The 23372-nt window shown below is 59.0% G+C and overlaps 2 protein-coding genes and 2 long non-coding RNA genes across 8 annotated transcripts; 1 reads left to right on the top strand and 3 right to left on the bottom strand.

Annotated features, from left to right (window-relative positions):
* Positions 1 to 518: 518 nt before the first annotated feature.
* PSMD13 (proteasome 26S subunit, non-ATPase 13) lies at positions 519 to 12045 on the bottom strand. The gene is made up of 13 exons (XM_007536537.3): positions 11878 to 12045; positions 11718 to 11796; positions 9048 to 9082; positions 8912 to 8967; positions 8604 to 8647; positions 8386 to 8472; positions 7034 to 7205; positions 6276 to 6355; positions 6082 to 6207; positions 2392 to 2454; positions 1504 to 1584; positions 1257 to 1373; positions 519 to 737 (listed from the first exon to the last, which is right to left on the bottom strand). The coding sequence occupies exons 1-13, from the start codon at positions 11970 to 11972 to the stop codon at positions 642 to 644; spliced, it is 1131 nt and encodes a 376-aa protein (XP_007536599.1). The 5' UTR covers positions 11973 to 12045; the 3' UTR covers positions 519 to 641.
* Positions 2461 to 3548, bottom strand: LOC132533806 (uncharacterized). The gene is made up of 3 exons (XR_009545546.1): positions 3483 to 3548; positions 3366 to 3424; positions 2461 to 3308 (listed from the first exon to the last, which is right to left on the bottom strand). It is a non-coding gene; the product is annotated as an uncharacterized LOC132533806 (long non-coding RNA).
* Positions 4228 to 6082, bottom strand: LOC132533805 (uncharacterized). Its single transcript, XR_009545545.1, has 3 exons — positions 5973 to 6082; positions 4956 to 5016; positions 4228 to 4308 (listed from the first exon to the last, which is right to left on the bottom strand). It is a non-coding gene; the product is annotated as an uncharacterized LOC132533805 (long non-coding RNA).
* On the top strand, positions 11971 to 23109 carry SIRT3 (sirtuin 3). 5 transcript variants are annotated; one of them, XM_060175833.1, is made up of 7 exons: positions 11971 to 12179; positions 15396 to 15575; positions 15658 to 15890; positions 16866 to 16963; positions 21093 to 21254; positions 21634 to 21843; positions 22439 to 23109. In XM_060175833.1, exons 1-7 carry the CDS (start codon positions 11971 to 11973, stop codon positions 22448 to 22450), a joined length of 1104 nt encoding a protein of 367 aa, XP_060031816.1. In that variant the 3' UTR covers positions 22451 to 23109. The 5 variants fall into 5 exon arrangements, with proteins under 5 accessions (XP_060031816.1, XP_060031815.1, XP_060031814.1 ...); XM_060175832.1 differs by having other exon boundaries at positions 16863 to 16963; XM_060175831.1 differs by having other exon boundaries at positions 16857 to 16963.
* The last annotated feature ends 263 nt before the right edge of the window (positions 23110 to 23372 follow it).

Genomic DNA, 23372 nt, shown 5'->3' with positions numbered 1-23372 from the left:
GGACAGTCACCGCCCGGCCTCGGGACGGGAAGGCGGGGGAGGCCCAAGCACAGGTCAGCAGGTCGGCACCCAGCTGCTGTCCTGGCACCCACGTCCACAGGCGAGGCAGGGAGGGGTCAGGCGGAGCCCTATGCTGCAGGGCTCACACTACCCCGCACTTCCTCCCCAGGAGCAGGCCATCGGGCTCTCGGCCATACTCCTCAGCTTCCTGGTTCCTGGCGGCTGGGTCCTGGCCCACCTGGAGAACTACAAGAAGAGGGCCTGAGGGCCCCACGGGTCCAGCACGGCAGCGCGGCACAAGGCTATTAAACGCTCCCCCACCTGACCCGGCACAGGGCGATTCTTTGTGGCTCCGGGAGGCTGCTGGTGCGCCCAGGGCAGAGCACGTGGTGTGAGAGGGCTGACACCAAGTCAGCGTGAGGGCCAGTAAGGGTGGACTCACTTCCTAGCCCCGGCGCCCTGCTCGGCCCCAGCCCCGCAGGCACAGGTGGGACTGACCTGCACAGAAACACGAGAAGCACGAACAGAAGTGTTTATTACGGGCCGTTCTGAACCAGCTGTCACACGGGTGTCCTGGCCGGCCTGGGTGGGAGTCCCCACCCATCAAGGACAGTCCCGGCTGAGGCTGGTCCTCGGTGGCTCTAGGTGAGAATGTCATGGGCCTGGTGCTCCACCAGCATCTCCATGCTCTTCACATCTGTGCACCAGAAGGCTAGCCGGTCCTTCATCCCCTTGATCTGTGGGCAGGGCAGGGCAGGGTCACAGGCCAGGCAGGCAGTGTGTGTGTGTGTGTGTGTGGGGGGGGGCGGCGGCTGGGATCACCCCCATTAGCTCTTATCACGAGGACATTTTAGAAAACAGGCAAGGATAGAGGAAATAGATGGGATTACATTTCCAGAGAACATGAACAAGGTGGATTTGAACTGAACCCACAGCGCCAGGAACATGCTGTTCGAAGTACTAATTTCAGGATTAAGGTTCATTGCCACACAAGCAGCACCATTGTCACAATAAGCCTTTAAGCACAAGGCTCCCACCCAGGGGAAGCGTTAATTAGGCTGAGCAGCCTTTAAGCACAGGGCTCTCACCCAGGGGGAGGCGTTAATTGGGCTGAGAAGCCTTCAGTCCCCCAGCAGCAATTCACTGCTCAAGTCCCTCCCCCAAGTGGCTCTCTAGAGGGAACCAGACAGGCAGCTCCCCCCACCCCTGCCACGGCGTCCCCCCACCCCTGCCACGGCGTCCCCCCCACCCTTCACCTGCTGCAGGTCCAGCACGCGAGGCTGCACCCAGCTCATGTGCACCCGCCCGTCCACCTCGTCGATGCTGCCCCTCACCAGCCCCACCGACAGGGCCTTCATCACGAGAAGCTCCACCTGCCAGAGAGCAGTTGGTCGGTGAGCCTGACCTCGGCGAGGTCCAGCAGCTGACCCCGGGGGCGGAGGGGAGGGGGTGCACAGCTCCCACCTGCCCTGAGTCTGGGGCAGGACGCCGTGTCCAACCCACCTCGTTCATGGTGATCTTAGCGCTTTTGGCGATTTCTTCAAATGTCAGCTGCCGGTGATTGGCAGGTCGTGTGAAAGTCATCTGAAAGAAAAAGTCTGTCAGCTGCTTTCAACACAAAGCTACCGTGACAGTGACTGTTGCCAGTATTTGCCCAGGACTGCAGGCTTTGTCAGAACCTCCTGTACACACCAAGCCTTTCTTGTCGCCACTGTTATTGTTGGGGCTCGATGCCTGCACCACCTACCATGCCCAGTGGCTACTCATTAATTTTTTATATCATCTTTATTTACTTACTGGATAGAGACACACACACCACTCGTGAAGCTTTCCCTCTGCAGGTGGGGACCAGGGGCTCAAACCGGGATCCTTGTGCTTAGTACTATGTGTGCTCAACCAGCTGCACCACCTGGCCCCGGCCATTTAATTTTGACAGACAGCAAGATACACCTGCAGCACTGCTCTGCTGTCCCTGAGGGGGACACGGGGCTGGATGGTAACGTGTGCTCTACTGGGTGAGACACCGCCCAGCTTCATACTAAAGTTTCTTCACGTTAGTTATGATTCTATTGTGAGCAAATTTCCCACATTACAGAAATAAATAACCCCTATAACAGTTTTCCACAATAGTTATTCATTTCCTGAACAAGGGCTTGAGGCAGTTCTGGAGGTCTGCATGGAGGTGGGGTTATTATTTGGGGTAAACCATTAAAACGAGGCCCACTGTTAAGAGAAAGAAAGCCGTGAAGGGGAAACCAAGTGTCACAGAATGTGGTAAGCACTTTGCTTGCAGCCAGGCAAGCGTGGGCAAGTGGGGAGGTGTCTAGTCAGCATGGCCAGGGGGCAGGGGGCCAGGGGGCCAAGGCCAGGGCAGGCTCTCGGGCCTCTTACCTCCATCAGGCAGAGCAACTGAATTTTCCGCAGGAGTTGAGTTTCATTGGCTGCTAGATCTGGCTACAAAGTAGAGAGGTGTATCACCCAAGGGCAGTGGCTTTCCAGGCCCTCACATGGCAGTGCTGAAAGCAGAGAAGCAGCACCCTGCCCCTTGCTGAGGCCAGTCCCCTGGGAACTCACCAGACACTGCTGAGCGTGAGGCGCTTCTAAAACAAGACACCTAAATTCTGGCGCTTGTGCTAAAGTCACAGACGCCAAGGGCTGCTAGCAGCCCCCCGAGGGCACGAGGCACACGGGGCAGCCTGTGTGGTGGTTCTGGCTGCTGCCTGCTCTGCCTGCCTGCCTGCCAGCTGTGGGCCAAGCGTTCAGAACCAAAATTAACGTACAACGAAAAGCTGCATGGTCGGAAGGATAGGAGTCACCCTCTGCAGAGCCACAGGGCATCCTGTGGGCGGGTCAAGGTCATCTGCTGAGCAATGAAGGAGGGCAAGGCCTCAGGCAGACCTCTGCCGAGGGCAGCCCCACAGGGAGCCACTGGGCCTCAGGGGGCCACGGCCCTGAAAAGGCTCTGGAGAAAGACAGCACGGCTGGTGGCTCGTGTGTTAGACTAGAGCCCTGCTCAGCTCTGGCATGTGGTGGTGCTGGGGACCCAGCCCGGGACCTGTTCGCACAGCCTTTACGCTGTCTCTCCAGCTCCTTTCTCTCACCATAGTAAGACAGGAGCTCAAGGGTCAGCCCTGGCTGGGCAAGCCCTCCACCTCCCAAGTCCTCCTTTTGTTTCCCTGCTCTATTGTGTGTGCACTCGCAGGCTGTCAAAGCTGTAGCACCACCATGCTCAGCCATACCTGGCTTTTCTGTTTCTCCACTTGGCCGACCACTAGTCAGCTGCCCAAGGCTACATGGGGATTACTTTTCTCGGGGAGGCTCTGTGCAGCCCTGCACCTGGGGGAGGCTCTGTGGGGGCCCTGCACCTGGGGGAGGCTCTGTGGGGGCCCTGCACCTGGGGGGAGGCTCTGTGGGGGCCCTGCACCTGGGGGAGGCTCTGTGGGGGCCCTGCACCTGGGGGAGGCTCTGTGGGGGCCCTGCACCTGGGGGGGAGGCTCTGTGGGGGCCCTGCACCTGGGGGAGGCTCTGTGGGGGCCCTGCACCTGGGGGAGGCTCTGTGGGGGCCCTGCACCTGGGGGGGAGGCTCTGTGCGGCCCCTGCATCTGGGGGAGGCTCTGTGGGGGCCCTGCACCTGGGGGAGGCTCTGTGGGGGCCCTGCACCTGGGGGAGGCTCTGTGGGGGCCCTGCACCTGGGGGAGGCTCTGTGGGGGCCCTGCACCTGGGGGAGGCTCTGTGGGGGCCCTGCACCTGGGGGGGAGGCTCTGTGGGGGCCCTGCACCTGGGGGGGAGGCTCTGTGCAGCCCCTGCATCTGGGGGAGGCTCTGTGGGGGCCCTGCACCTGGGGGAGGCTCTGTGGGGGCCCTGCACCTGGGGGGGAGGCTCTGTGGGGGCCCTGCACCTGGGGGAGGCTCTGTGGGGGCCCTGCACCTGGGGGAGGCTCTGTGGGGGCCCTGCACCTGGGGGGGAGGCTCTGTGGGGGCCCTGCACTTGGGGGAGGCTCTGTGCAGCCCTGCACCTGGGGGAGGCTCTGTGCAGCCCTGCACCTGGGGGAGGCTCTGTGGGGGCCCTGCACCTGGGGGAGGCTCTGTGGGGGCCCTGCACCTGGGGGAGGCTCTGTGGGGGCCCTGCACCTGGGGGGGAGGCTCTGTGGGGGCCCTGCACCTGGGGGAGGCTCTGTGCGGGCCCTGCACCTGGGGGAGGCTCTGTGGGGGCCCTGCACCTGGGGGAGGCTCTGTGCAGCCCTGCACCTGGGGGGGAGGCTCTGTGGGGGCCCTGCACCTGGGGGGAGGCTCTGTGGGGGCCCTGCACCTGGGGGAGGCTCTGTGGGGGCCCTGCACCTGGGGGAGGCTCTGTGGGGGCCCTGCACCTGGGGGAGGCTCTGTGGGGGCCCTGCACCTGGGGGAGGCTCTGTGGGGGCCCTGCACCTGGGGGAGGCTCTGTGGGGGCCCTGCACCTGGGGGAGGCTCTGTGGGGGCCTTGCACCTGGGGGGGAGGCTCTGTGGGGGCCCTGCACCTGGGGGAGGCTCTGTGGGGGCCCTGCACCTGGGGGGGAGGCTCTGTGGGGGCCCTGCACCTGGGGGAGGCTCTGTGGGGGCCCTGCACCTGGGGGAGGCTCTGTGGGGGCCCTGCACCTGGGGGGGAGGCTCTGTGGGGGCCCTGCACCTGGGGGAGGCTCTGTGGGGGCCCTGCACCTGGGGGAGGCTCTGTGGGGGCCCTGCACCTGGGGGGGAGGCTCTGTGGGGGCCCTGCACCTGGGGGAGGCTCTGTGGGGGCCCTGCACCTGGGGGGGAGGCTCTGTGCAGCCCCTGCATCTGGGGGAGGCTCTGTGGGGGCCCTGCACCTGGGGGAGGCTCTGTGCAGCCCTGCACCTGGGGGAGGCTCTGTGGGGGCCCTGCACCTGGGGGAGGCTCTGTGGGGGCCCTGCACCTGGGGGAGGCTCTGTGGGGGCCCTGCACCTGGGGGGGAGGCTCTGTGGGGGCCCTGCACCTGGGGGGAGGCTCTGTGGGGGCCCTGCACCTGGGGGAGGCTCTGTGGGGGCCCTGCACCTGGGGGAGGCTCTGTGGGGGCCCTGCACCTGGGGGAGGCTCTGTGGGGGCCCTGCACCTGGGGGAGGCTCTGTGGGGGCCCTGCACCTGGGGGGGAGGCTCTGTGCAGCCCCTGCATCTGGGGGAGGCTCTGTGGGGGCCCTGCACCTGGGGGAGGCTCTGTGGGGGCCCTGCACCTGGGGGAGGCTCTGTGGGGGCCCTGCACCTGGGGGGGAGGCTCTGTGGGGGCCCTGCACCTGGGGGAGGCTCTGTGGGGGCCCTGCACCTGGGGGGGAGGCTCTGTGCAGCCCCTGCATCTGGGGGAGGCTCTGTGGGGGCCCTGCACCTGGGGGGGAGGCTCTGTGGGGGCCCTGCACCTGGGGGGGAGGCTCTGTGGGGGCCCTGCACCTGGGGGAGGCTCTGTGCAGCCCTGCACCTGGGGGAGGCTCTGTGGGGGCCCTGCACCTGGGGGAGGCTCTGTGGGGGCCCTGCACCTGGGGGGGAGGCTCTGTGGGGGCCCTGCACCTGGGGGAGGCTCTGTGCAGCCCTGCACCTGGGGGAGGCTCTGTGGGGGCCCTGCACCTGGGGGAGGCTCTGTGGGGGCCCTGCACCTGGGGGAGGCTCTGTGGGGGCCCTGCACCTGGGGGGGAGGCTCTGTGGGGGCCCTGCACCTGGGGGGGAGGCTCTGTGGGGGCCCTGCACCTGTGGGGGAGGCTCTGTGGGGGCCCTGCATCTGGGGGGGAGGCTCTGTGGGGCCCCTGCATCTGGGGGGGAGGCTCTGTGCAGCCCCTGCATCTGGGGGGGAGGCTCTGTGCAGCCCCTGCATCTGGGGGAAGGCTCTGTGCAGCCCCTGCATCTGGGGGGGAGGCTCTGTGCAGCCCCTGCATCTGGGGGGGAGGCTCTGTGCAGCCCCTGCATCTGGGGGGAGGCTCTGTGCAGCCCCTACACCTGGGGCGCCCAGAGCCTCTGCGGTGCTACCTGAGCACCTGTCTGAGCGCCTCTCCTCTTGGAGGAAGGTGCTCCTCATATCTGTGGAGTGAATGGGCAGCCCACTGACCTGCTGGCCCCAGGCACTCTTCAGGGTCTGGAACCTCTCCACGTCGCCACTGTTGAAGGCATACAGGGTGTCGATCAGCCACTGCCGGTCGGTCCCGCGCAGAGACTCCAGCACAGGGTGCATGAGCTGCAAAGACAAGGGTGGTCAGAGAGGGACTGGCAGCTTCCCTAGGAGGGCCCGCCCAGCCCACTTACGAGCTCTCCGAAGTTAAAGACGCCTTCGCCAAGCAGTCCTGCAAGTCCCAGCGTGAACGCTCTCTCCTGCTGCTCAGACACTGCAGTGACAACAACTCCGTCACACATCCAGGGAGCCAGCCCTGTGGCACCCCACAGGAACAAGCAGACGCCACCCTGTAACAGCTGCTACTGCAGAGTCTTGGCTCAGTCTTCTCTTTTAAAGTTCTGGACTGACAGACTACCACACAGGTATGTGTGGGAAAGATGCTCATTCACTCCATTCCCCTAAATACCTGTGAGTATTTGTGTTCCTAGCCTACATCACCGCCTGAAGCAATGCAGTTCTTAAACCCTCACCCGATATAAGCACTGCCCCTTCTTAGTCACCACAAAGTCATCTCACTCAGTTTCCCTTCAGAAAAGAATCAACTATTTTCTTAGAGATCTCCTTATTCCTATTCCGATGTCTCTTACCAAGAGGCAGCACATAGACGGCATTTATACACACGACTTCATAAGAAAGAGAGAAGTCACAGCCCCTTTCGGGAACACGTGGCAGCAGGGACAGAACCCGGCTCTCAGACATGCAGGCCCTGAGCTTGCCGGCCATTTTGCAGTGTTCTGTGAGAACACCGAAAACATGCTAAGACGGACCAAAAATCCTCTCCTGAATTACGAGCCACGTGCTTTCTGCAGAGCTCACCGGATGCTCCTCCTGCCACCCCAGCCCCCGCGAGGTTTCTGGGACTGGCCTGCAGGGCCTCGGGCTCCCTTACCCGGCAGGTCCTTGACATCCACGCAGCCCAGAAAGCGCAGGGCGTCCTTGTAGTAGGAGGCGTGGTTCCCGATGGTCTGGTAGTACTTGCTGGAGAGGTCGTAGAAGCGGCTGTGGACAGATGTCACCCCCGGGAGGTTGCCGAGCATCTCTTCAACATCTTCAATTGTCTCCTGCCCGCAGGAAGCAAGACTGCGCTGAAGTGCAAGCGCTTGGGGAGGGCGAGCTCAGCACCCGAGGGCGCAGACATGCGTGCCCAGGCCCGGCACAAAGGTGAAAGCTGACAGATGTGTGGCTGTGTTAGAGGGAAACATGGCCACAGCCATTCACGGCACAGAGAGAAGCACAAAGCCAGCGACACATCAGGAAGACACTCAAAGCACACATGGTCTGTAAAGAACAAGACCAAAAAGTCTTCCAAATCAGCAGGCAACAACAAGGAAAATCAACAAGGAAAAGTCGGACCACTCGCAAGTGGAGACAAGAAGGGAGTGGTCACTAAACCCCAGGTAACCAAGTGCCACCTAGGAAACGTGTTTGAGCTGAGGCTGAAAGCAGAGGCCTCACACGTGCCTCAGCTCCAAGTGTGGCCGCCCACTTACACTAGGACCAGGCACAGAAAGGGCATGAATGCTGCGAATTAAAAAGTCACCCCAGGGGCTGGGTGGTGGCGCACCTGGTTAAACGCACGTGTTACAGGGCACAAGGACCTGGGTTTGAGCCCCTGGCCCCCACCTGCAGGGGGAAAGCTTTGCAAGTGGCGAAGCAGGGCTGCAGGTGTCTGTCTCTCTTCCTCTCTCTCTCTCCCTCCCCTCAATTTCTGACTGTCTCTATCCAACAAATAGATATGCCACCCTGTTAACACCAGACTGGACGCTGCGGCTGAAACACAGTGAAGCAGTCTCCACAGGACTCTCATGCTAAAGCGAGGCCGTCAGTTCAAAGCAATTACACAGCTCAACCCCACGAGGCTCAGGAAATGTGTGTGAGCATGAGTGAGGGAGTGGAGCGCGGAGGAGCGGGGTCTCAAGGGCGACGCATCTATCCTTGGCTGCCAGACCTTCCACCCCCATTGCCGTTACTGTTCTGATAACCAAACCAAACCCCAAGCTGACAGGTGAACCATGGATGTAAGTGGTCTCACTGCCAGCCACATCCACCCCCCTTTGTGTGGTGTCTGTAATTTCAACTCTGTTCCACCCATAGACAGACAGACAGACCAGAACTGGCACCTCCCATGTATTCCTGGGGCTTGACCGATACCCTGCCCAGGGAGCACCTCCCGTTCCATCCACCCTTACGGTTCTAAACACCTTTTTAAACAAAGGCAGATGTGCACTGTGGCGGCCTCACCTTTGTGACCTGCAGATCCCCGATGTTTAGCTTCAGAGCTCCGATGGCCGTCTTACACAGAATCACCGCCTCATCGCTGCTCTTCACCTGAGGGCGGCAGGAGCGGTGAAAGAAGTGTGGGTGAGGCCGACCAAACCAGACTGTAAGTGGAACTCAGTTCCTGTGGGATGGCCAGTGAGCACAGGCGGCCTAAAAGGCCTGGCTAAAATCACACTTACCTTCTCACGAGTCTTTTCCAGAAATGTAAGGGCCACATTGGGATCTAGAAAATAAAGAACAAAATCAAAAGAGCCACCAACAGGCTATCTTTCCAGTTCGATTCCTACTATCAGGATACTGATAGTATATAATATATCATTATTAATTATATTATCATTATATATAATTATAATATAATTATATATATATAATTAAATATAAAAAACTAACGGAGACTCTGACTCTACCAACAAGAAAACACCTTGAGATCTTTTTGAGTCACCCTTTAGGGCCAGCCCTTTGTGGAACAAAGTGAGATGAAACTCACCAGTCATCTGTCGCACTACATGAAGAATGATTTCTACCAGGGACAGAGGATTCACCCTAAAATAAAAACCACCAGAAGCTGACTATTAAGTACCAATCTATCCATCTGCAAACACAATAATGGACAAGCATCTTACCTGTGTTCAAACTCACTGATGAAGTTTTCATAAAGCTGTGGAAGCAAAGCAAAGATAATTTAGGCTATCGTCATAGTTTCAACACAGACACAAAACTCAATGATTGGAATCTGCAGCAAAGTCACAGCAAAGCTTGTCAGGAAAGATGTTTAAAAGGAGGACGTCAGGACAGAGTGAGGGAATAGGTAGAAACCAGGTAGACACCACGAAGAGACTGTTTGACCCAAACTGTCATGACCATGGAGACCAAGCAGACTTACAGAGATCATTATGGATGACTCACAAGTGGTCCTTCCCGTGGAAAAGCAGGCTCTGGAGGCTGTGGAGATGACCCAGTGTGGGCCAGCAGCCTGGATGGGCCCTTCTACTTGAGCATGGGTCCCCAGGCCTCCCTGAGCCATGAACCTCAGGAGACGGGTCCCCAAGTTCCCCCAGAGCAGCAGAAAGTCGAGGAAGACAAGGACATGGCAACAGAGCAGGAAGTTATCCCGACAAGGGCCACTTCAGAAAACAAGAAGTGAGGAGCCCCCAGAAGTCGCAGCCAAAACTGAGTGGTGACAGACAAGAGCGAGCCGGCAGGGAAGGCATCTCTGAGGCCTCAGCTCCCCCAGACGGTGCTGTGAAGACGGCAGACAGGAGTCTCACCCGCGGAAGAGTGGCAGGAGACAGGAAACCCACACGTGCGCCCCCAGGGCGGAGAGAGAGCCGTCCCGCTCTGAACAGGGATGAGGGCCGGCCCCAGGGCAGCTGCACCTGGTGTGGATGTGGGAGGAGCGGCAGGACCCTAGGCCCCTAATCGTGAGCGCCCTGCCCTGCCCTGCCCAGGCCCCGTGCCCTGGTGCAAGGATCATCGTCCCTGCCGGCGCCCCAACTGCAACAGGTCCTTATGGAGCCTGGCCCACCACCTCAACCTGTCCACGGGTCTAAGAAAGAGCCCCCAGACGCTGCCACACTCCGGGACCCCCCAGGACTCCTGGGCCCACAGAGGCTGAGTGTGGGGCAGGCCCTGGAAGCAGGTGGCTCCCATCAAGGTGTCTTCAGAAGACCCAGCAGGGCTGGGGGCGGGCATGCTGGTTGTGCACTCTGCAAAGCTGCCAGGTTCAGTCACCCCCTGCACCACCACAGCCAGGCACGAGCACGCTGGCAATGCCTAGAGAGAAGCAACTGATAGTAACCACCTCCCCCAGTCAGTCACACCTCATCGCAACCAGGGCTACGGCTCACACCCGCAGGGGCGTCTTTTCATCTCTCCCCCAGTCAGTCACACCTCATCGCAACCAGGACAACGGCTCACACCCTCAGGGGCGTCTTTTCATCTCTCCCCCAGTCAGTCACACCTCATCGCAACCAGGACGACGGCTCACACCCTCAGGGGCGTCTTTTCATCTCTCCCCCAGTCAGTCACACCTCATCGCAACCAGGACGATGGCTCACACCCGCAGGGGCATCTTTTCATCTCTCCCTCTACTAGAAAGAAAGACGGCCGGGTGGTGGCGCGAGGACTCAGGCTCGAGCCCCCAGGCCCCACTTGCAGGGGGGAGGCTTTGCGAGTGTCTCTCTGTCTCTCCCTATCACCCCACCCCTCTATTTCTGGCTGTCTCTACCCAGTAAATAAAAGACAGTAATTAAAGAAGAGAATAAGGGTGGTGGAGGGATGGCTGTTGGGAACTGCGGGAAGCCCCAGGCCCTCTAGCTGGTTTCAGACACGCAGCGGAACAGCGTTCCAAAAGCGCAGGAAGGAAACACCCACCGGGACACAGCAGACTCGGGGAATTCCACCCAGGAGTCTGCGTCCGCACCCTTCTCGCACAATATACTTTTCACAGCCAGCCAGGCCGCGAGCTACTTGAAGCAGGAAGGCAGTCATGTTCACTGCCCACCTTGGAGGGAGAAGGCAGCGGACAGACAGGCGGAACCCCCTGCTGCTGGACAAGTGACCGGGGCGCACCGCTGTGATGAGGTTCAGCTGCCAGTATCGTCACTGTTTTCTTGCCTCCAGGGCTGTCGCGGGGGCTCAGTGCCCGCACTATGAAGCCACTGCTCCTGGAGGCCATTTCCCCCCATTTTTGTTGCCCTTATCGTTATTGTTGTTGGCTAGGACAGAGAGACATGGAGAGAGGAGGGGAAGACAGAGGGGGGGAGAGAAAGACAGACACCTGCAGACCTGCTTCACCGCCTGGGAAGCGACTCCCCTGCAGGTGGGGAGCGGGGGCTCGAACCGGGATCTTTACTCTGGTCCTTGTGCTCTGCGCCACGTGCGCTACCGCCCGCCGCCCGCCCCCCCCCCCCCCCGCACTATTATTTTTAAGTTCTTGAGCACAGGGCCGGGCAGGCAGCATCCTGCTTCTGCGAACGGACCCTCGGGCCTGAGCGTCTGAGGTCCCGGGTTCAAGCCCCTGCACGCCCGTCAGCTAGAGCTGCTGGGGGCCGGGGCCGGGGCCGGGGCCTAGGAGGAACACCACTCGCAGTCACAGGGTGGGAGGGAGGCAGAAGCCGGCCACGTCCGGACTCCGCTCACACAGCGCTTTTGTGTTTACCTCCTGGAACGTACTTGGGGGCTGCGCGCCCGAGGCTCCCAGGTCCCGGGTTCAAGCCCCGCACCGCCGACAGCCAGGGCTGCGCGGGCTCTGGCCCTGCGCCTCCGTGAGCACAAGGACGGGGCCGCCTTACCGTGATGAGACCGTCGCCCTGGGCGAAGCACGGGTCCTGCACGAAGTCCAGCACCTGCAGCGTCAGCTGGTGCCACAGCCTGAAACACACAGCGGGTCGCGGCTTCCGCCCGGGACAGGGACAGACCGACACCCCGGGGCCCCGCCGCCCGCCCGCTCACTTCTTGGTGTACAGCTCCTCCAGACGGTGCCACACGGCCGCCTGGCCCGGCCCGGAGCTCTGGCTCTGCTGCAGGAAGCCCGGGACGTCCTTCATGGCGACGGCGAAGCCCGGGACCGCGAGACCACCGGGAAACGAGCGCCGGCGCCTGCCGCCGGAAATGCTCACTCACTTCCGGCGCCGCCTGCACACTCACTTCCGGCGCGGGCAGCGCGGGGCAGGCCGGGAGCGTCTCTTCCGCCCCGGCCGCGCTACGGTTGTCATGGTGACCGCCCGCCGCTCGGGGCCGAGTCTCCGGAACTGGTGCGCGAGCATCGAGGGGCGGCCATTGGCGGGGAGGGCTGGGGCGCGGCCCTTGCGGCCTGCAGCATTTCCGCGAGTGAGGCTGTGAGGAGGCCTGAGGCGGGGCGGGCCTCGGGGCGGGATGTGGGCGTGGCCACGGGGCCTGGGGCGGTCGGGAAGGCTGCTGGGCGTGGCCATGGGGCCTGGGGCGGGGCTGTGGGCGTGGCCATGGGGCCTGGGGCGGTCGGGAAGGCTGCTGGGCGTGGCCAGTCGCTCGGGGCGGGGCTGTGGGCGTGGCCATGGGGCCTGGGACGCTCGGGAAGGCTGCTGGGCGTGGCCAGTCGCTCGGGGCTGGGCTGTGGGCGTGGCCATGGGGCCTGGGACGCTCGGGAAGGCTGCTGGGCGTGGCCAGTCGCTCGGGGCGGGGCTGTGGGCGTGGCCATGGGGCCTGGGGCGCTCGGGAAGGCTGATGGGCGTGGCCAGTCGCTCGGGGCGGGGCTGTGGGCGTGGCCACGGGGCCTGGGACGCTCGGGAAGGCTGCTGGGGTGGCCACGGGGCCTGGGGCGGTCGGGAAGGCTGCTGGGCGTGGCCATGGGGCCTGGGGCGGTCGGGAAGGCTGCTGGGCGTGGCCATGGGGCCTGGGACGCTCGGGAAGGCTGCTGGGGTGGCCACGGGGCCTGGGGCGGTCGGGAAGGCTGCTGGGCGTGGCCATGGGGCCTGGGGCGGTCGGGAAGCCTGCTGGGGTGGCCACGGGGCCTGGGACGCTCGGGAAGGCTGCTGGGCGTGGCCATGAGGCGGTCGGGAAGACTGATGGGCGTGGCCAGTTGCTCGGGGCGGGGCTGTGGGCGTGGTCATGGGGCCTGGGACGCTCGGGAAGGCTGCTGGGCGTGGCCATGGGGCCTGGGGCGGTCGGGAAGGCTGCTGGGCGTGGCCAGTCCCTCGGGGCGGGGCTGTGGGCGTGTCCACGAGTTTGCACGAAGCGGTAGGCGTGTCGCGTAGCAGGCGTGTCGCGTAGCGCAGGGGGATGGGCGGGGCTCTGGACAGTGGGCGGGACATGGGTGGCCCCCGGGCTGTGGGCGGGGCGTGCGCTGCGCGTGACTCCAGACCGGTCCGGGCAGGGCGCGGAGGGGAGCATGGCGCGGCTCCTGGCGGCGAGCGTTGTGCGCAGTGTGACCGTGGCCGTTGCGCCCGCGACAGCCGCGCTCGGACTCCGGGGCTTAGGCAGTGGTCGGGCCTGGGCCCGCTGGCCGCCGTGAGTGGCGGGCCGGCGCTGGGCGGGGCGGCGCCGAGTGCCCGGGGGGGGCGGAGGGGCCGCGCCCGAGCTTCTCTGCAGCCCTGGGCCGCGCTGTGTGCAGGTCCCGCCTCGGGGCGTGGCCGGCGCGATGGAGGGCTTCCCACCCCGCCGTCCGACTTGGTCTGAACGCTGCCGGGTTTCGCCTCTGGCCGGTGGCGGTGCCGGGGACCGAACCCGGGACCTCGCCGCCTCGGGCCGCAGAGGCTCTGTGCGGACGCCAGCCGCTTCCCCGACCCGCCCTTCGCGCCCGCCGCCGCCTTGAACTGACCGAAAGGCCACAGGCCACCAAGGCCGGGGCGCCCCGCTCGGCCCCGCGCCACGAGAGCCCCGGCTCCGGAGGCCTGCGCGGGTCTGGCCGGGCTCAGGCCTCGAGGACGGGCGGCCGCGGAGCGGGGACCGGCGGGGAGCGAGCGGCCCTGGCGGTGGCCGAGGCCCCAAGCGGTCGGGCAGGGCCGCTGACTTGGCAGCTTCGTTTGTTTATTCGCCTCCAGGGTTGTCGCTGGGGCTCGGTGCCTGCTTCTGCGCGAGCCCACCGCTCCTGGAGGCCCGTTGTTTCTCACTGAAAAACATTTTATTTATAAATTGGAGATATTTCCCCCCATTTTGTTGCTCTTGTTATTGTTGTCATTGCTATCGTCGTTGTTGGACAGGACAGAGAGAAATGGAGAGAGGAGGGCAAGACAGAGAGGGGGAGAGAAAGACAGACACCTACAGACCTGCCTCACCGCCTGGGAAGCGACTCCCCCGCAGGTGGGGAGCCGGGGGCTCGAACCGGGATCCTGACGCCGGTCCTTGCGCTTTGCGCCACCTGCGCTTAACCTGCTTAGGTTTTGACTGGGCCAGTAAGGCCAGGGCCACTTAATTCTGCAGGAGGCTGGGGGGGTGGGGGGGTTGGAGTCCTTAGTTCGTTAGTCTCACCCTGGTGCCTGGCTGGTGACACTTGCCCCGCTCTAAAGTCCCATAGTGACACCGCCATCCCTGAAGCAATCCCGGAGGCTGCCCTTCACAGATGATACTTGCCCCACTCCTGAGTTGTCGCTCAGAAGCTCCCAAGTGCTCACTGAGCACTGGCAAGTGGTGTGGGGTGCTCGGACCTGCTGGGGTGGGCCTGGAGCCAGTGCCAACAAGAAGGCAGTTGGGAGTCGGGCGGTGGCGCAGCGGGCACAGCGCAGGTGGCGCGAAACACAAGGACCGGCATAAGGATCCCGGTTCCGGCCCCGGCTCCCCACCTGCAGGGGAGTCGCTTCACAGGCGGTGAAGCAGGTCTGCAGGTGTCTGTCTTTCTCTCCCCCTCTCTGTCTTCCCCTCCTCTCCATTTCTCTCTGTCCTGTCCAACAACAATGACAGCAATAACAATAACAACTACAACAATAACACAAGGGCAACAAAAGGGAATAAATAGATATTAAAAATGAAAGGGCAGTCAGCCCACGTTTTCACTGACTTGAGTGTGATCTCAGTCGGTTACCTGGCCGCTTTCCTGTCCCTCTCAGTGTCGCGGGTAGGAGATGGCCCATGTTTGCCGCTTCCCTGTCCCTCTCAGTGTCGCGGGTAGGAGATGGCCCATGTTTGCCGCTTCCCTGTCCCTCTCAGTGTCGCGGGTAGGAGATGGCCCATGTTTGCCGCTTCCCTGTCCCTCTCAGTGTCGCGGGTAGGAGATGGCCCATGTTTGCCGCTTCCCTGTCCCTCTCAGTGTCGCGGGTAGGAGATGGCCCATGTTTGCCGCTTCCCTGTCCCTCTCAGTGTCGCGGGTAGGAGATGGCCCATGTTTGCCGCTTCCCTGTCCCTCTCAGTGTCGCGGGTAGGAGATGGCCCATGTTTGCCGCTTCCCTGTCCCTCTCAGTGTCGCGGGTAGGAGATGGCCCATGTTTGCCGCTTCCCTGTCCCTCTCAGTGTCGCGGGTAGGAGATGGCCCATGTTTGCCGCTTCCCTGTCCCTCTCAGTGTCGCGGGTAGGAGATGGCCCATGTTTCTTCCTGCTGCTGCCGGCAGTGGAGGCGGAAGTGAGAAGGGCAAACTGCTGCTTCAGGACGTTGCTGAGTTGATTGGAACAGGAGCCTGCCGGAGAGTAGTAGTCATGGCGGGGGCTGGCATCAGCACACCCAGCGGCATCCCAGACTTCAGGTGCCTCTGCAGTGTTCCTGCCCCTGCTGCCTTCGTCTGCCGCCCGCTCTTCTCCCTTCTTAGAGCCTCTTGCTTCTCGCAGGTCTCCAGGGAGCGGTCTTTACAGTAACCTCCAGCAGTACAGTCTCCCATACCCAGAGGCCATTTTTGAACTCACGTTTTTCTGTCACAACCCCAAGCCCTTTTTTGCTTTGGCCAAGGAGCTGCGCCCTGGGAACTGTCGGCCCAACGTTATTCACTATTTCATCCGGCTGCTCCACGACAAGGGGCTGCTTCTGCGACTCTACACACAGAACATTGATGGGCTCGAGAGAGGTGAGCCTGCCATCCAGTCTCATCTCCCTCTCTGCAGGACTCAGCCACCCGACTGATGAGCCCACTAGTCACTTGTCCCCAACAGAAATGGCTCCTGTGTTTACAGGTCACTGTTGGTGAAGCTGCTTTCCCGTCGACCTGCCAGGCTGTAAATTTTCAGTCGGGTTAAGGTTGAGGGGCCCAGGAGGAGGCACAGTTGATAAAGTGCTAGATTTTACAAGCTTGAGGTCCCAAGGTTAATCCCTGGCATTGCATGTATCAGAGTGAACTTGTGGGTCTCTCCTCTCTCCCTGATAAATAAAAATCTCAAAGTTGACACCCAGTGCTCCTAGTTTTGCTAGCCTGATAGGATAAGTCTTTTAAAATTTACTGATGGAATTTTTATCAGGCACAGAACAGAGGAACGAATGTCAGCAAGTCCCAATTTTATCTGTGCCTTCTCTCCTGCCTTCTCTCACCCATGGGTTGGTTTGCAACACAGCACGTCGTTTCATCTGATTTCTCACTTTAACTTGGTGTCTGTAGGACAGAAATTCTTCCACTGCTTTAGTGGATATGATTCATCTTTTTTTTTTTTTTTTTTTAAGATTTTATTTATTGATTGATGAGAAACATAGGAGGAGAGAAAGAACCAGACATCACTCTGGTACATGTGCTGCCAGGGCTTGAACTCAGGACCCCACACTTGAGAGTCAAGCGCTTTATCCACTGCGCCACATCCTGGACCATGGATATGATTTATCTTGAGTGTTTGGTACTGTGCCTGGCTAGCTTAACTGACGCGGCTGTAGCTGAAAGCCCCAGGCCTGTGCACATCTGGACAGTGGGTGTCCTCACCGTGGGCGGTAAAGGAGGGCAGCAGCTGTCCACCGGAAGCTGCGGCTCCTGCCTGGGACCCTCAGCGCAGAGGCTGTGTGTGGGGCCTGTGTGCCCGCAACAGGTAGCAGGACTCACATTTACTTTGAGTTTCAGCAGCCGGCATCCCTGCCTCAAAGCTCGTGGAAGCTCATGGATCCTTTGCCTCTGCTACCTGCACTGTCTGCCAGAGGTCCTGGCCAGGGGAAGATATTTGGGTGAGTAGTCACACTGCTGCTCTTACCCCTGGTACTTGGCACTGGGAGTGGTGTGGAAAAGTGCCTTTTTTTGTTAAAGTCTGCAGATTTAACAAGATGGTAGTAGTGTGGCTTTATTTTTAAATCAGAAAAAAATAATAAATGCTTGTGAACTGTGGAAATATATAGAGTAAAAAAGTAATGCCACAGCTCCTGGAGCTTGGTGTCAGCACCGTAATGCCACGGCTCCTGGAGCTTGGTGTCAGCACCGTAATGCCACGGCTCCTGGAGCTTGGTGTCAGCACCGTAATGCCACGGCTCCTGGCAGCTTTATTATTTTTTTTCCCATTTTATTTGCTAGGACAGAGAGAAACTGAGAGGAAGGGGAGATCGGAAGGGAGAAAGAAAGTTAAACACCTGCCGACCTGCCTCACTGCTGTGAAGCATCCCCCCAGCAGATGGGAGCAGGGGCTTGAACCTGGGTCATTATGTGCTTACCTGGGTGCACCACTGCTCACCACCCCCACTCCCCTATATATATTTTAAATCTCTTTATACCTGCACCGATCTGTGTAGCAAACAGTTAAAATGATTTGTTTTTCAGTGTGGAATTACGTGTAATATTTTACAATCTGCTTTGTTACTGAGCAGAATTTCATGGTACTCTTGTGTAAGTGCAGACATGCTAGTTGTTTTTTTTAAGCTATACAGTATGATATAACTGTTCTATTGTGGGATGCTTCTTGACACTTATGCTTTTTACTGTTAAAAATAGTATGTTATTAGGGGGTGGCTGGTGCTGCACCTATTTGAGTGCACACTTTACAGTGCATAAGAACCTGGGTTTAAGCCTCTGGTCCTCACCTACACAGGGAAAGCTTTGCGAGCGGTGAAGCAATGGTCCAGGCGTTTCTCTGTCCCTTTCCTCCTCCCTCTTCCCTCTTGGTTTCTCTGTCTCTATCCACTAAATGTAAATAAATAAAACTTACATGCAGCAGAGTAGGGCTGGGCGGTGGTGCACCTAGTTGAATACACACAGCATCATGTGCAAGGAAGGACCTGGGTTCTAGCAGCCAGGCCTTAACTACAGACCGTGAAGCAGGGCTGCAGGAATCTCACTGTCATCTGTCTATCTATCTACTTCTCAATTTCTTTACCTCAAAATAAAATACATTAAAAAATCAAAATGAGGTTAGGGGGGCAAGTGGTGGTTCACTGGTTAAGCACACGTACAACCATGCCCAAGGACCCAGGTTCAAGCCCCTGCTTTCTACCTGCAGAGAGGACCTAGGAGTGGAGAAACAGGTCTTCAGGCCTTTCTCTCTTCCTAGCTCCCCACCCCTATCAATTTTCCACTGTCCTGTCAAAACAAGGAAAGAAGAGAATAAAAGCAAAACAACAACAGAAAAGAGAAGAACGGCAGTCGGGACAGTGAATTTGTGGTGCTGATGTGGATCCCCAGCAGTGACCCCGGTGGCCGTAAAGAACAGGCGCACCGTGATGGTATCCACGCTCCCCAGCAGTGACCCCGGTGGCCGTAAAGAACAGGCGCACCGTGATGGTATCCACGCTCCCCAGCAGTGACCCTGGTGGCCTTAAGAACAGGCGCACCGTGATGGTATCCAGGCTCCCCAGCAGTGACCCCGGTGGCCGTAAAGAACAGGTGCACCGTGATGGTATCCACGCTCCCCAGCAGTGACCCCGGTGGCCGTAAAGAACAGGCGCACCGTGATGGTATCCACGCTCCCCAGCAGTGACCCCGGTGGCCGTAAAGAACAGGCGCACCGTGATGGTATCCACGCTCCCCAGCAGTGACCCTGGTGGCCCTAAAGAACAGGCGCACCGTGATGGTATCCACGCTCCCCAGCAGTGACCCCGGTGGCCGTAAAGAACAGACGCACCGTAATGGCATCCACGCTCCCCAGCAGTGACCCTGGTGGCCGTAAAGAACAGGTGCACCGTGATGGTATCCACGCTCCCCAGCAGTGACCCCGGTGGCCGTAAAGAACAGGCGCACCGTGATGGTATCCACGCTCCCCAGCAGTGACCCTGGTGGCCGTAAAGAACAGACGCACCGTAATGGCATCCACGTTCCTGCTCCTCTGATTCAGTGATGTGTGGTGACCTTAAGTTGTAGGATACACTAGGGAATCTTTTCCTTTTATGTATAAAGACAGAGGTTTCCAGGGAAAAACACCACAGTGCCACGTCTTCCTCCAGTGGGCGTGGGTGGGGTGGACTGAGTTCCACTTTACTGTGGAAACTCAAGGTTGAAAATGAAACATTGACCTGGCCCGTCAGCTGTGTGTGTGTGGGGGGTTTTGCATGCATCAGAGAGAACACACACACCAGAACACCACTCTGGCACATGGGATATCATGGATCAAACACAGGACTTCATGCTAGAGAGTCCAATGTTTTCTATCCTGTGGCACCTCTCGGGCCCCTGAATCTGTTTTTAATTTACTTTTTTAGTGTCCCCCCCCTTTTTTTAAACCAGAGCACTCAGCTCTGGCTTACTGAAGTTGGGACTTTGGAGCCTTAAGTATGAAAGTCTGTTGTGGAAGCCACAGGGTTAACACCCCACCGCACCCCCGTTCATTCTTTTGCACACTGCAGCCCAGTTTTTCTAGCACTGCTTCTTGAAGACTAATCTTTTCTTTTTCAAGGTCATTGGCCTTATATAAGAGTTTATTTCTGAGCTCTGTCATTGGCCTATGAGTCTTTATGTTTCTGTCTTAAAGACCTACATATTTTCTTAGTTATCTCTGCAGAATTTCAAAGTTAATTGTATGGGTTTTAATCTGTCCGATTTAAGGTTTCTGAGTAGTCCATTTCTTCTATTTTTGCTGACTTTCACGGGTGTCAGTTTGTCAGAACCCAGCCCTTAGTCGTGAAGGTTTGTAGGTGCCTTTTTCCTTGGACTTGGGCACTAGTGCACATGTAGCCGGATGTGGTGATGATTTGGCTTTGCTGTACCCTGGCCTGCAGGGCAGAGTGTGGGGTGCTGTGCTGCCAGTCTCCCCAACACCTGTTGTTCTGATAGCCATCCAGGTGCAGAGCTCACCCAGACACATGCAAATCCTACGTGGTGTCGAATTCTCCAGCCTCCTCAAAGCTTAGGTAGGGCCAGTATGACAGCAGCCCAGCAGATGCCAGCCATTGCTGGAGCTGGTTCATCAAAGTGCTTCTTGCTGTTGTCAGCTTTTGTGGATATTTGAACATTTCGTTAATTAGAGCTTTGGGCTGGGGAGACGGCGTAATGGTCATGCACAAAAATCTTCTTGTGTGAAGCACCGAAGGGTCCAGGTCCCATCTCTTTTTGCTTTAAACCAGAGCTCTACTCACCTCCGGTTCATGGTGGTGCAGAGTGATTGGATCCGGGACCTTGGAGCCTCATCATTAAGCTGTCTACCTCTGCTCCATCCCAGGTTCAATCTCCAGCACTACTGTAATCCAGAACTGAATGAGCTCTGTTTAAAAAGAAAAAAAGTGGGGGGGGGGGCAGGTGGTGGTGCACCTGGCTGAGCATGTTACAGTGCACAAGGACCCAAGTTCTGGGGAATCAGCGGTTTAGGTGTTCTCTCTCTCTCCTCCCCCCCCCTTTAAAATTTTTAATTATCTTTATTCATTGGATAGAGACACCAGAAATGGGGCTGGATGGTGGGCACCTGCTTAAGCTTGTATGCTCCAGTGCACAAGGCCCCCCGGTCCAAGCCCCAGGTCCTCACCTGCAGGGGGAAAGCTTCATGGGTGTTGAAGTAGGGCTGCTGGTGTCTCTCTTTACCTCTCTATCTCCCATCCCTATACAGTTCTGTCTCTATCCCATAAAAAGTAAATAAAATACTTTAAAAAGATGGCCAGGAATTGAGAGGAAGGAGAGACACCTGCAGCCCTGCTTCACCACTTGTGAAGCTTTCCCCCTGCAGGTGGGGAGCCGGGGGGCTTGAACCCGGGTCCTTGCACATTGTAACATGCACTCAACCAGGTGTGCCACCACCTGGCCCCCCTCTATCACCGCCTTCCCTCAATTTCTGGCTGTCCCTATCCAATAAATAAAAATGATAATTATTTAAAGAAGGAAGAAAAAATAAATTACTTGACAGGATATTATGAGATCTGCCCCAAGCCCCTTTTCTCTTCCCCGCAGGCTGAAGTGAAGGAGGGCAGGGTGCCCCTCTGTCCAGTCTGTACGGGTGTCGTGAAGCCTGACATCGTGTTCTTTGGGGAGCCCATGCCACAGAGGTTCTTTCTGCACGTGGTGGATTTCCCCATGGCAGACCTGCTGCTCATCCTTGGGACGTCCCTGGAGGTCTGTGGAGAAGCCCAGGTCCAGGTGGGGGAGGTGTGCACAGAGGCAGGTCTGGGTGGAAGAGGGTAAGAGATGGCGTTTGTGGCCAGTGGGTGTGGGCACAGGCCCCTCTTGGGAGACCTGGGCCTTGCTCAGGAGTCGTGTCAGCTGGTAGTATCTGGGACTGTGCTTGCTGGAAGGCCAGTAGGCAGGAACAGGTGAGCCTGGAGACCCTGACAAACGGGATGTGGGCCCAGAGGGGGAGAGGGCTGTGGGAGGAGGCTGGGTCATGGAGACCGGGCAAGAAGGAACACGGTGGGCCCCTCGGGAGGGTGGCAGCTTCTCGGGCTGTGGCAACCCGTCCCCGGCTCTCATGGGACTCCGCTCGGGTCCTCTCCAGGTGGAGCCATTTGCCAGCCTGTGTGAGGCTGTGCGGCACTCCGTGCCTCGGCTGCTCATCAACCGTGAGGTGGTGGGGCCCTTCGCTTGGCGCCCGCGGGTCCAGGACGTGGTGGTGCAGGGGGACGTGGTTGAGGGCGTGCAGAGGCTGGTGGAGCTACTGGGCTGGACGGAGGAGATGCAGGACCTCATTCAGCGGGAGGCCGGCAAGGTATGGCTGGCCACGCTGCTCTGGACTGGCCAGGTGCGGGCCATGGGTCACTGGGCTGCCTCGACCCAGGGTGGGCTCCCTGCAGACAGGCCACACAGCTTCTAGCTGTCCCTGGTGGTCATGGCGACCGAAAGGTGGGCTGTCGAGAGCTGTGCACACTGAGGACCTGCAGGTGTGCCCCAGCCCAGCCTCAGCACCCTGGGCCCTCAGGCAGGACTGGCCAGCCAGGAAGCTTGTTTTGGCCTGCCAGGATCCTTTTTAAATTATCTTTTTGGAGTTTATTTATTTATTGAGTAGATAACCAAAAATCAAGGGGAAAAGGGGTGTTAGGGGAGAGACCTACAACACTGCTTCAACACTCACAAAGCTTTCCCCCTGCAGGTGGGGACTGGGGCTTGAATCTTTTCCACTGTAAAATGGCAACCAGATGCACCACTACCCAGCCCTGCTTCCTTAACTTTCCTATTTTTATTTATTTTATTTTAATGAGAAAGACCGGAGCTCTGGCTGAGGGTGGTGCTGGGGTTAGACCTGGCCCTCAAAGCTTCAGGCAGGAGTCTTCTGCAGAACCATCTTGCTGTCTCCCCATCACCAGGCTTCCTTCTGAACTTGCCTCAGCAGCAGCGTGTGTCTTGAGAGCTGCTGGACGGCCTGCTCCCCTTCTGTTTTCCAACTCAATGGGCTGGACAGGTAGAGTGGCGGCAGCTGCAGGACTGACCACAAGTGTGCTGGCCAGCCCTGTCTGCTGAGGCCACACAGCTGAAGAACAGCTCAGCGGCACAGGTGCTGTCTGACCTGGACATGAGGCCTGAGGAGATGCCCAGGGCTGCAGTCAGGACCAGTTGATCACTGCTGGGGCCCTGAACTGACCAGCTAAAGTTGTAGCCGCGTCACTTACCTGTCAGGAAGGCAGGGCCAGTCTGGGTCACACCCAGTGTGGGCTGGGGTTTGCCCTTCACTTCTCAAGTAAAATAAAAATGAGGCCTTCTTTCATTTTTTGTGTCCTCAATCTAAGATAATTTGGGTTGTCTCCTGGGGCTTTCCTGCTCTGGGCCAACTTTTGTCCAGATATAAAGAAGACAGAGGCTGAGTGAGGGAAACAAAGGAAGAAGCTTCAGTGCTGTGGGGACTGGCCTGGCCTTGGGAAGCAGACATGGCAAAGCCATGCATTTTGCTAGCCTGAAAGGATCTCTATAAAGGTTTGAACCTGGTCCATGTTACACCACAGCAGGCTTTGGTGCTGTGGTCTCTATATTAAAAAGTAAAGATTTGCTTTATCTCATGGTCTGAGAGGTGGTACAGTGAGCAGATAAAGCACTGGATTCTCAAGTGTGAGGTCCTGAGTTCAATCCCTGGCAGCGCATGTACCAGAGTGATGTCTGGTTCTTTCTCTCTCTCCTTTCTCATAAATAGATAAGTAAAATCTTAAAAAAGATTTGCTTTATCTCATGAGAACAAGCTGGAGAATCACCCAGCATATATGCTGGTGGGACTGAGTCTGAAGCCCAGACATGCAAGTCCTGTGCTCT

The sequence above is a fragment of the Erinaceus europaeus genome, chromosome 17 (assembly GCF_950295315.1).
Source record: "Erinaceus europaeus chromosome 17, mEriEur2.1, whole genome shotgun sequence".
NCBI lineage: Eukaryota > Metazoa > Chordata > Mammalia > Eulipotyphla > Erinaceidae > Erinaceus > Erinaceus europaeus.
This window is presented reverse-complemented; position numbering and strand designations above follow the sequence as displayed.